Raw genomic sequence first — 12,920 nt, forward strand, 5'->3', positions numbered from 1 at the left:
GTGGATGGTTATTATGATTGGTTCAATTACGTGTCACATATATTTGTTGTTCTAGAAGTGGATGCGGTGTTTCCTGCAGTTCCAGATAGGACACTCCCACTTTATGTAAGTTAATATTATTTTACTTTAATTTTAATTTATCATATATCTCAAGTTTTGGTACTTATTAATATCTCATTTGCAGTGGATGGGACGGATTGCTCAGGCTATTGAGGGTTGCGTCGACTGCCAGCCACGTGTTGCTGATGTGCTGAAAGAATGGGATGAGTATGCTGGATGATTATGTTTTATTGATGCACTTTATATTTTGTACCGGACGACTTGCTACTATTTTATGTTTTAGATTTGTTATGTAATTGATGGACTTGACTATGTCACTATAACTTTTAGATACTTTTATGTGCTACTTTTTATTTGTTTATTTATTTTTTGTCTAAATTGGTAAGCAACTTCTACAAATAAGCATATAACATAAGCAATTTCTTAACGTTAAGCATATAAACTACATTAAAGATGGAAGAAATTGATTACAGTGAATTCCAATGTATCCTCCTCCTAAGATGATGAAGTAGATGCTGCTATTAGTTGATCCCAATGTGCCCTCCTTTCTTGATAAAGTTGCTCCTAACCAATCATACTTTGATCTCTATACATAAACCATGGATCAACAATAGGAGGTACTGGATAGTTTGGCAATAGATCAAGTCGAACATAATGGCGACCAATGTGTGCAATGGCAATCTCAATCCGAGGTCTATCATCAGTAGACGGGGCTCGTAATGGTAGAACTGTCATACACGGATATAACTCTCCTCGTGGGCCAACTCCATAAACCATAACTGCACAATTCCAAAAATTTGCAATTGGGTACAAATCATCAGGCAAGTCCATGTAATGGTTCGCGCCACAATGTCCACCGTTCCAGGTGATACGATCAATTGCTTGATCCAAGCCTCCGTGATACAAATGTATGTACTCTGGTCGATTGGCCTTAACCTCGTTCACAATTAAATACCGAGCTTGTATCCAATTGTCTTGCCCACCTAATAAATTAAACAACAAAATTTTAAGTAAAATCATTGGAATATAATGTGACACTTACTTTATGCAAAGGCTTACCTAAGAAAAAGTCTGCAACACATCGAAATCCACAATTTCCGTCACCCATTACATTGTTCCAATCCTCCACAAATGGTTTGATGATATCGGGAAGCCCATAAAGGTAAGGAAAATCTGAACTGTCTCTTCCTCCTGATGAATAACGAATTATTAATTTTGTAGTTAACATAAACATCAAAGTATAGCAAAATAAACAAAAAATTACAAAAACATAGAGTACCCTCACCTCGACCTCCACTACGACCACCATCACCGCGTCCCCCATTACGACCACGACGCCCACGAGTACCACGTGTATACTCCCATGCACTACGATTACGTCGTGTACTATTTGATTGTGGTCTCCCTCTAGTAGTTGTGTTCCTAGGCGGCTCATTAACATCAAATTGATCGGAATGGAGATGTTCATCTATTAGGCGAGATACAGAACGCATGATTGCCGGGTCACTTCTACTCACCTCACGCACAAGACTCTCAAAAAATCGATTGTCCTGTGACTGATGATCGGGGTCATCCAATGGAGTCGGAACACAACCATCCTCACCAATCACTAGTGTCCTATAAAAGGGGTGCACTTGGTCTAAGTAGAAGTATGTCCCCGAATCAATGGCACGACGTATATCACATGCACAAGGAATCTGATGAGTCGTCTTATAAACACATCCACACCGAACATTCACCTCATGACTTAACTCTCTCATTCTTTTCTTCTCATTCACCAACAACAACATACAATGGTGGGAGGTACGTCCATTAAGATGTTGTAATGGCATAACATCATATATCCGCCCATGACTGCGTCGACTGCGCTCAAGTGATTGCTTAATCTGTGTGACCTGATCTTCAATTGCCTTGTTTACCTTGGCCCATACAGAATCGAGAGAACCAATTGAAGTTTCCAACCACCCCTTCAAAGATGAATGTGCACTTTCCACTCTACAATTGGTGACATTGCCGAAGTGAAGCACACCATTAGTCCAAAATTTCACAAATTTCTCCTTATGATTGTTTAACCAAGTGTCCTTCACATAAGAAATCACAGCAGGAAATGCTACATAAGATTCCTCCATTTTCCGAACCGCTCTATTATAATCATCCAATGTGGTGGCATTGAGAATTGGATTCCACCTTGTCAACCTGAAATTTTTTCCTTGATCTTTATTATTCATTATTTTCTTAACTCTATGCTCTACATCTTTGTTAATATGACATGTGCATAGTAAATGAGCAGTGTCAGGAAATATTTCCCGAATAGGCGACATCAAACCCAACTCACAATCAGTTATAATAGCCGTAGGCGATACATCACTACCAACCAGCAACTTTAACTTATCTATCACCCATGCATAGCTCACAGCGCTCTCATCCTTCATAAAAGCATACCCAATCAAGAAATTCATGTTGCAAGGAGTAACACCAACGAGCTCCAAAAAAGGCATTTTGTATTTGTTTGTCTTGTAAGTTGAATCAATGCCAATGACCCACGGATACGTGCGTAAGAGCGCTAGAGACGTAGGATGTGCCATAAATACATGAGTCAAAACATTCGTATCCGGTTCAACCAAGCTCCAATGTGTATACTGCGACTCGATACCAAGTTCAAGGAAATATGTAACAGCAACTCGACCATCAGCATCTTCAAGTCTCAACCGATCCCTAAAGTTGTAAATATGTCTACGATTGGGATGATCATCAGGAAACTGATTCCGTACAGCCGCTAAGATATTTTGTGGCTTCACTTTTGCATCGGTCAGGTCACAAACAAGTTGCTTCGCACCCGGACTAAGCTTGCTCATTTGTCGATTGCCTTCTTCATAGACAATTAGCTCATGGTTGTGTTTTCCATATGCATCAGGACCCAAGACAATCTGCCATCCTTCATCATCAGAAACTTTATAACCCTTGATCAAAAACTTGCAACCGCAATGTTGAGTTTTTGTGTTTGGTCGTTGAGCAACACTAAGATCTCTATTTTCCCCCTATCTCTTGCACCACGATTGCATCTCAAATACAACCATCCGTTATGGTTGTAAGAAATCACAAGTTGAAATTTGAGTGTTAGTGCAATGTCTTTCGCCCATTGTGACAACTCTCGATATGTTGGAAATAATTGATCGGTCTGAAAATGTGGGTAATAATTTACCCCATCACCGCCAAAATCTTCAATTGGATCCTATAAGAAAGAAAAATACTAAATTAATTAAAATTAAATTTAACTACAAATTAAATTACATTCAATTGAAAACAAATATATATATATATATATATATATATATATATATATATATATATATATATATATATATATATATATATATATATATATATATATTTTGCAAATTTAAACTACTAATTTTTTTTTATTAAGCCATAAATTTACTAATTAAATTAAGTGTATTTTGTTATTTTTAATAATTATCAAAAATTAATAAATATAAATTACACGGATTGCTTAAAAAAAAAATTAAAGGTTCCCGGTCGCATGCTATATGCGACTATACCATGGCGTAGTCGCATATACCATGCGACTATACCATGGTGTAGTCGCATGCTATGTCGCATATACCATGCGACTATACCGTGGTATAGTCGCATATAGCATGCGACCGGGCACATCGGAAATTGAAAAAAAAAAGTCCGACATATACCTGACTCGACGGCGTCGACGGTTCATCGTCCTCGCCAAGTGCCTCCGATATGAACGATGACCGTCGTCGACTCATTTTATATCTCGTGGGTGGTCAAGGTAAAGTCGTGGTGTATGATGGTCAAGGTGGAGTCGTGGTGGTGGACCAGTCAAGGTGGAGTCGTGGTGGTGGACCAGTCAAGGTGAGTGATAGTATGGGTGGTGGAGCTAATGGTGAAGGTGGAGCAAAGGCAAAGTTAGTAATGGTTGGATTGTTAGGTAATTTTTAAAATTGTAAGGGGCATGAAAGTCATTTAATACTATAACTTGAGTAATTTCATTGTGGCAAATAGCAATTCACTATTAACCCTAAACCTGTTTATCTATGTTGGTTGAATTTTAATGCACAAACAAACTATTATCGGCGATCACTTGAAATTAAAATCAAATTAACCCTAAACAAGATTATTAATTATCTTATATAAGCGTGATTACAAATACCAAATTCCCTTTAAGCATGCATAAAAGGTGTGATCAAACAATAAATAATAAAACATCAAGCAACATAATATTAAATCATGATAATAACAATCATATTAATCATCATAATAATCATGATAATAAAATTATAACAATCAAAATAATAATAATAATGATCATCACAATAACAATTATAATAAATATTATAATCATAAAATCATAATCATAGCAATCATAATTAATAATAATTATAATAATCATAATAATAATTATAATAATATTCATGTTAAAGCATAATAAAAATAGCAAGATCTTAGGCATGATACTAACAAAGTAACAAGATTAATAACAAACCCTAGCATATCACTAAGCAGTAAAAATCAAATCTTTAGCCCTAACATGATACTAACAATCATAAATATTAGGAAGAAAATAGGAAGCATCGTAACAATCATATTTAATATTAAAGTTACCCTAGACATGATACTAGTAATCATAATAACAATATAAACATGATTTCTACATCATAACATCAATAAAAATCATTAAAGTACTTACTTTGATGCTTCGTACCTCTTTCTAATAACAAAATACACACGTTAGTAACTTCAAGAAAAATAATAAACAACAATTAAATTAAATAATTGATATAGAGATTTGGGACCAAACCCTCAGAAATTAAACCTTTCACGTCTAGGGCGAAGGCAACTTCGAATATGGCTAGGTGTTTCTAGATCTAGTGAATGCCGAGTTTTGTATGTGAAAATCAAGTTTAAAGAGAAAGAGAAAGAGATGAAACAATCAAGAAAACTTGATGAGAATTGGTGAATGATTAAGAGAGAATTAGAGAATTAATGATTGCGAATGAAACTGATTGTAGGTGAATGAAAACGGAGTTTTTAATACGCTATTTATAGAGAAAATCAGCCAAAAAGATAAAATATCAAACAGAGCACTTGGCGCACGTAAAACAGAGCTGGCGCCAGCACCAGCTAAATGGCGCCAGGCGCCAATGGCTAGCACCAGGCGCTAAGCCTGGTTCCAGGCGCCAATGCCTGGAGACAGGCGCCATGCCTGTTTTTGACGTGTTTTCGAAAATCAGATAAGTTTTGCCGTTCAGGAGGATAAAATCGTATATTTTCCTCGAAAATGCTTTTTGATTTTAATTAAAACTCTGAAAAGTCAACGAAAGTCAATTTATCAATGCTAATTGAATTAGGAATGAAAAGAACTTTCTAGAAGAATCTAGAAGACTAAAACCATTCCTAATTGCATTAGGAATGATAAATCATATTAGGCCCTCCCCTAGATCATTGGGCCGTATATAAGGCTCAAACCGGGCCCAGTTTAGTAAATTGGCCATAACTTCCTCAATATTCATCGGAATTGGGCTTATAATATATAGTTGGAAAGCTCTTGTCAAGCCCCATCCAACTACACTACTATTGGACCCATATCATGGACCAAACAAACTGGATTGGCTGTTTTCTCTTAAAATAAGTTTTCAAAAACAAAGAGAAGAGAAAAGAAATTAAAACTATCCGCAACACTAAACTTTCTATACTTTCGCTTCATTCGATTATGATTTGATGTGAAAGGTACTCATCACCGGGTTTGGTTTTTGGGGAGACACAAATGGGTGTCTACAATAGCCAAGGAACACAGCTTCATCACTTCTTTCATTACCATTATTATGAACAAAGCACCTGCATCCAAAAGCTCTAAAGTGAGAAATATTGGGTTTTCTGTCTTTAAACAGTTCATATGGAGTTTTATTGATGATTGGTCTCATCATAACTCGATTTATAATATAGCATGCAGTATTGATAGCTTCAGCCTAGAAGTTCCTTGTTAGTCCACTAACTATGAGCATTGTTCTTGCCATGTCTTCTAGGGTCTTGTTCCTCCTTTCCACAACTCCATTTTGTTGAGGAGTTCTTGGGGCTGAGAAGTTATGATCCATGCCATTCTCTTTGCAGAACTCATCAAATCTTAAATTTTCGAACTCAGTTCCATGATCTGACCGAATGTGGATAATTTGATTTCCACTAGTTTTCTGCACTTTCTTGGCGAATGACACAAATTCATCAAAGGTTTCATCCTTGCTAGACAGAAAAATCACCCAGGTAAATCTAGAAAAATAATCAATAATAACTAGAACATATTTCTTTCCACTTTTACTTTGAACACGCATGGGACCACACAAATCCATGTGAATGAGTTCCAATGGCTTTGTGGTGCTCACCATGTTTTTGCTTTTAAAAGATGACTTGACTTGCTTGCCTCTCACACATGCATCACAGATATTTTGTATGAGGAACTTGACTGAGGGAAGCCCTATGACCAAGTTCCTTCCTTTAAGTTTATCCATGAGTGAGAAACTAGCATGTCCAAAACGCTTATGCCATAGTAAAGGGTCATCATTAGTGGCACTAAGGCATGTAAGGTTGTTCCTTGGGACAGAATTGAGATCCACAATATATGTGTTCCCTTTTCTAGTTCCTTCAAGAACAACCCTTCCTGTTTAGTCATTAATGATGTTGCATGAATCAAAAGTAAAACTTACAGAGTTTCCTTTGTCACAAAATTGTGATATGCTCAGCAAATTGTGCATCAAACCTTCGACCAAAAGTACATTCTCAATTGAATGGGAACTTGACCTTCCTACTTTTCCTTTTGCAATAACTTATCCTTTCTTGTTGTCTCCAAAGGTTACAGTTCCTCCAGAATAGGTCTCAAGTGAGAGGAATTTTGATTTGTCTCTTGTCATATGCTTTGAACAACCGCTGTCGAGGTACCACGTGTTGTTCCCCCTCACTAGGACCTGCAAAAGAACTCATTGATTAGTTTCAGGAACCCAGTTTACCTTGGGTTCCTTGGATGTTGAAGCAATATCAGATTTTCTAACCCAAACTTGCTTAACATTCTTACTAACTGATTGTTCCTTCTTATAAAAAGTATCCACTAAGTGACCTGTTTTCCCACAAAAGGAACAAACTTTATAGCTAGGTAAATCAACATATTTCTTTTTATCTTTATGCTTAGATCGAATGTATCCTAGTCCTTCAGTTCTTTTGGTTTGAGCATTCTTAATCCATTTAGGTATACCAAGCTGACCAGTGCTTCTTTCTTTTCTGATTGCAAGTTCCTTTTCTAAATTTGCCTTTTCAACTCTTAACTCATCAAGATTGTGTTTTAATTTTTCAAAATCTTCATTAAACTTAGGCAATGATTCAGAAGAGGAACTTGACGATTTAAAGTCAGTACCGGCAAGCTTCTATTGAGTCAGTTCTACATTAACATAATATTTTCATACTTGAGTTTTTCATTCATTTCTTTTAGAAGAAGATTCTTGTCAAAAAGATCAAAGAATCTGCCTTGAACATCAGTACGCTGGTTCTCAATCCAGGTACTGTGTTCCTTGCAGACTTTAAGAGCTTTTTCACATTCATTAAGCTTTTTAATATCAATTATCCAGTCATCTTCCATTTCTAAAATGAAATCAATAAGTACTTCTTTAGGAAGAAATCTAAGGTGATTGGGATCAGCACATACCTCTTTAGCCAGTTCATCATTGTAGGCCTTTTCATCACGTTTGGCCATTAGACACAAATTGGCTGTTTCTTCTTCAGGTTGTTCCTCCTCATCATCACTCTCAGAATCTCCCCAAGCAGCAATCATAGCCTTCCTAATGTCTGCTTTGTTGTAAGGAGTTTTGTTGCTCTTCTTCTGTTCCTTAGCCTTCCCTTTTCCTTTCTCTGTTTCCCACAAAGGGCATTCACGAATGAAATGATCTAGGGACCTACATTTGTGACATCCAGAATCAGCTTTTGAGTTAGAGGACTTTTTGGTGAAGTTCCTTGTTCTATTACTTCGATTTAACATTCTTTTGAACCTTCTCACCAACATAGCCGCCTCTTCTTCATCCACCTCAGATTCTTCTTGATCACCAGCTTTGAGAGCTAAGCCTGATCCTTTGTTCCCTTCACTATTGCTTGTTCCTAAGTGCAACTCATGAGTCATGAGGGAACCAGCAAGTTGCTCAATGTTGAATTTCGTGAAGTCCTTAGTTTCTTGTAGGGAAGTCACCTTGGCTCTCCATCTTTCATCTTGAGGGAGGCTCCTTAGAACTTTCCTGACCTGCTCGTCAATAGGTTATTGCTTTCCAAGAGAAATAAGCTCATTAATAATGTTAGTAAACCTTATTAACATTTCCTGGATTGTTTCTTTAGATTGCATTTCAAAACGTTCATATTTGGACATAAGCAGATCAATTTTAGAGCGTTTCACTTCGTTAGTTCCTTTATGTGTTACTTGCAGTAAATCCCAAATTTCTTTAGCATTTTTACAGCCCATAACACGATTGTGTTCATGGGGACCAAGATTACAATGAAGTAATTTAACAGCAAGTGCATTAATTTCCATTTTTTCAAAATCTTCCTTATCAAATTTAGACATGGATTTAGGCACTACCTCATTTTCACCAACGGTTTTGGTGATTTCGAAATCACCAACTTCAATAACTCTCCAAACTTGGTAGTTGTTGGCTTTGATAAAAATTTCCATCCTTTTCTTCCAATAGGTATAGAACTTCCCATTGAACATAGGAGGACGCTGCGTAGAGTAACCTTCTTCCAGTTTCTCGTGATTGTTCATGTTGCTTCCAAGAACTTAACTCGTCAGGGTTTCCTGATTTCTTCGAGGAACAGGCTCTGATACCAATTGTTGACTCGAATGAACAATACAAGAGGGGGGTGAATTGTATTGTAGAGGAACTAGGGTAATTTTTGCGGAATTTATAAAGGAACTCGAATAAAAACTAAAAGTGCAAAGAGAGATTTTACGTGGAAAACTTCTTGGCCCTAATCAAGAAGAAAAACCACGACCACAAGGGATTTTAAACTCAACTCTTAATAGTAATAGGGCAAACAACCTATTACAAATTAAGACTCTAAACTCAAGTTCCTCAACGAACTTAAGCTCCCTTCAACTGATCCCTCAATCAGTCGAACTCTCTAACTCTCTCTTTTCTCCTTGCTTCACTTAAAGCAATAAAACACTCTTAGAGTTTCCCCAAACTCTAACCCAATACAACTCAAGATTGAAACTCTAAATTGCTAAGTACAAAGACACTCAAGGACTCAAGTGGACTATGACTCTTTTTAAGACTAAAAGACTGTAATGCTCAAGTGTAATTTTCCAACTGAAAACCGAGGCTATTTATAGAAGATTTAGGCAGTTGAAATAATCGTTGCCATCATCACCACTCAACCACAACTCCCTTAAAACTAGGAAGTGTAAGGAGTGGAATATTGGGCAGCAAGTAAATCGAAATACTAGGAAGTGGTTTTACTACTTCCTAAATTATCTCAACTTACTTTGACAAATTAAAACTCCCGTTAGAAGAGAATTTTTCCAAAACAGATTTTCCAAAGAATAAGATAAAATTAAAACAGAAAATCTTTTTCAAAAAGATATTTTGACATAAAAGATATATTCAAAATTAATTTAGTTAAAATATGGAAAATAAAATCTTTATCAAATAGAATTAAATCCACTTGAATCCTAAATTACCATCGTACTTAACATTAATACAAGAAGCCTAAGATAAAGATAAAATACATTAGACTCCTTGAAACTCTGAGAAGCTTCGACTCTGAAGCTTCAGTTCCTCACTAAAGGAACACGACTTGATTGACTTCTTTATCCTTCCATAGCTGAATTAGATCTTGTTCCATGCTCCCTTCTCACTCAAGAATTCCATAGCATATCCTGTCATAAATCAAAGCTAAAAACGAAATTTAAACTTATATAGGTTTGCTTAGGTTCCTTGAGTCATCATCAAACCATAAGGTCAACAATCTTTGTATAAATTTTTCCTACATAATTTTATTATTTTAAATTTATTAAGTGTTAAGGTTTATTTTGTTTTTAAATACAAAAGAATAGAAAATTATTGAATTCTTGTTCACTTATCAAGTTTCGAGCGAGCTTCGAGTCGAGTTTTGACCAAGCGTTGATCGAGTCGAGTTCGAGCTATTCGCGAGTTGCTTTTCTCAATTCACGATATTTAAAAAAAGTTTACCTCACATGATATAATACACTAAGGTCAAGAGGTCGTTAGAAATTTAATCAAGTGAGTCATGAGTATTAAATAAAGGTATCAATGCAGTTTTCAACGTTAAAACCTTTCTTTTGATAATGTGTATTGTGACATTTTCATTTTAGGAAAGTATTGCAAGTACCTTTTATAAGGTATGAAAATAACATGTTAAAATTATAATTTTTAAATTCAAAAATGTTTGGTAAAATTATATTTTTAAAATTTTCTCAATGGTAAATTATAAAAATTCTTATTATCTTTGATAAACTCTAATTAGCTACATACATTAATCAAATGGTGACATTCATGATGATTATTATATGTAATTACAAGGCTAACTCTAGTTAACTAAAGGCTTAACTTAATGACTAATTTAACCCTATTTTATTCCCAAATCTAGCTTTCCCTCTAAAAGGTATTTCTCTTTTTTCAACCTAATCGATTTCCCCCTTTATATAAACCCTAATTTTCAATATTTCCCCCAATATTCTCTCTTCTCTATTCCTGTTTCTCTAATTTGCAATGAAAATTCGCACGCATCTTCCTTTATGAAACCTATCACCATGGATGATAAGATAGCTTGGGTTAAGCATGTGTGTTGCAATATAATTGTGTTCGCCCATGTAGTTGCGTTGAAGATATCAAAGACCACACAAAACATATTTGACTTCAATTCACACTAACAATGGTATATATATTCAAAAGATAGAACTTTGATTTCAAATGAACAATCGCCGAGCAAATTTCACCTCAAAAACTAGCGCGAAACGTCGCACAATGTACCCACAATTTTCACCAAAATTCCCTCTAAATTTGTCTTTGAGATTGACAATACACCTTCAAACAAATACCTAAATTAAAGCCCAGAAAAAACTAGCCCTAATTTATTTACATAACAATTCAAACGAAATTCTCAGTTTCTCCTTGAAATTCAAAGGTAGAAGATGAAGAAGGTAAATGGTTTAAATCCTTCATTAGTGTTAATGAGACATAGTTAGTTGAAAGCAATCAGTGACAGTAGTTTAGGAATTTTAGCTTATCAACTTTTGTATAAATTTTGTAAACCATGGTTAACCATTAACTATAATGCATTCATGCATCATTTATGTCACCATTTGATTAACACAAAGTCTTATATGTGGCTAGCCACACGGTGTGGCCAGCCATCATGAAGGTTACTTCATTAGTGTTATAGGGGTTACTCGTTCAGTTTTATAGGGGTTATTTCGTCAATGTTATAGAGGTTACTTAGGGGTTATTTGGTCAAGATTACAAGGGTTACCGGTTCAATGTTTTAGGGGTTAATTTGTTCTTTTACAAGTGGCCACATGGTGTTGCCAACCGCATACAAGATGCACTGTTTGATTAATGGAGCTAATTAGAGTTTACCAATAATAATAATAATAATAATAATAATAATAATAATAATAATAATAATAATAATAATAATAATAATAATAATAAAAACAATAATAATAATAATAATAATAATAATAATAATAATAATAATAATAATAATAATAATAATAATAATAATAATAATAATAATAATAATAACTAGTGAGTAGTTCAGGCATTGCCCCGAGTTACCACTGTTGTAGACGTGCAATCAATAAATTTTTTTAATGATTTTTCATAAATGTAATTGTTATTATCAAACCAAAATTAAGTTATTTTTTGAGTTTTTTTTAATTGAACCTTGTGGTTTGCACTTATATAAATTTTTTTTACGTATTAATAACATTCTTGATAATTGGAAAAAACTTGCTACTAATAATCTTACAACTTAATTATTTTATTAATAATAATAATAATAAAAATCCCTTTATAATAGCGAAAATATCAATTGAATAACCGAAGAGGATGGATGTTTGCATGGGTGGTAACTATATCTTACTCTTGGAACCCTCACCAGACACAAAGAGTTGCCAATCAATCCAGAAAACATCAATTGAATAACCGAGGAGGATGGATGTTTGCAGGGGTGGTAACTATATCTTACTCCTAAAACCCTCACTGGTACCTTATTTTCATTTAGTATTGACATGAATACACATTAAACACATACACAAATAGTTGCCAATCCTATTTTATTGTTTTGAGGTTCATTGCCTCTATATCTAATTGAATTTTTAATTAGAGTTATATTTCATAAAATATATTATATATGCTATCAACTCTATTCACAAGTTATAAAATATTGTTTACTTTTCGTAGTTTACGCGCATTTGGAAAATTACATGTTGTTTGGGTTTTAACAACACTACAATTTGCAACGGGTACAATTTTGAAAATTGTGAAGTAAACCACATTACAAAAAAATTTGTTTCCGAAAAAAAACCGTGAGTTGTTTGTAATTAGCTCACTCTTTTCATTTTTTTACATAGTGATAAAAATATTTTAGAAAGAAAAACTAGAGAGAAGTGAGTGCTTTTGAGCACATTTGACCTAATATGAGTTTCCATGTCCTAATAAATGATACACTCTTGGAGTATTTATAACCATTTGGGGATTAGTGTTTCCTTTTGCTAAACCTAAATACGATATGGTTGGAATATTATTCAGGTCATTCCAAGTATACAATAATGATTA

At 34.6% G+C, this 12,920-nt stretch overlaps 1 protein-coding gene across 1 annotated transcript; it reads right to left on the bottom strand.

Annotated features, from left to right (window-relative positions):
- Window positions 1-624: 624 nt before the first annotated feature.
- LOC145569181 (PKS-NRPS hybrid synthetase cheA-like) lies at window positions 625-7,828 on the bottom strand. The gene is made up of 6 exons (XM_081628539.1): window positions 7,610-7,828; window positions 7,224-7,502; window positions 3,263-3,292; window positions 1,346-3,020; window positions 1,120-1,251; window positions 625-1,043 (listed from the first exon to the last, which is right to left on the bottom strand). Exons 1-6 carry the CDS (start codon window positions 7,826-7,828, stop codon window positions 625-627), a joined length of 2,754 nt encoding a protein of 917 aa, XP_081484665.1.
- Window positions 7,829-12,920: the final 5,092 nt, after the last annotated feature.

Source organism: Chenopodium album, chromosome 2, assembly GCF_948465745.1.
Source record: "Chenopodium album chromosome 2, dcCheAlbu1.1, whole genome shotgun sequence".
Taxonomy (NCBI): Eukaryota; Viridiplantae; Streptophyta; class Magnoliopsida; order Caryophyllales; family Amaranthaceae; genus Chenopodium; species Chenopodium album.

Excerpts from the sequence above, each read along its gene's own strand:
- LOC145569181 (XM_081628539.1), bottom strand. The coding sequence starts at position 7,828 with ATGGCCAAACGTGATGAAAAGGCCTACAATGATGAACTGGCTAAAGAG. Across the intron at positions 3,293-7,223 it reads TTGATTTACCTAGCTATAAA|GATCCAATTGAAGATTTTGG; the intron begins GTTTGTTCCTTT and ends TCTTTCTTATAG. Across the intron at positions 1,252-1,345 it reads TGGTCGTAGTGGAGGTCGAG|GAGGAAGAGACAGTTCAGAT; the intron begins GTGAGGGTACTC and ends GTTATTCATCAG.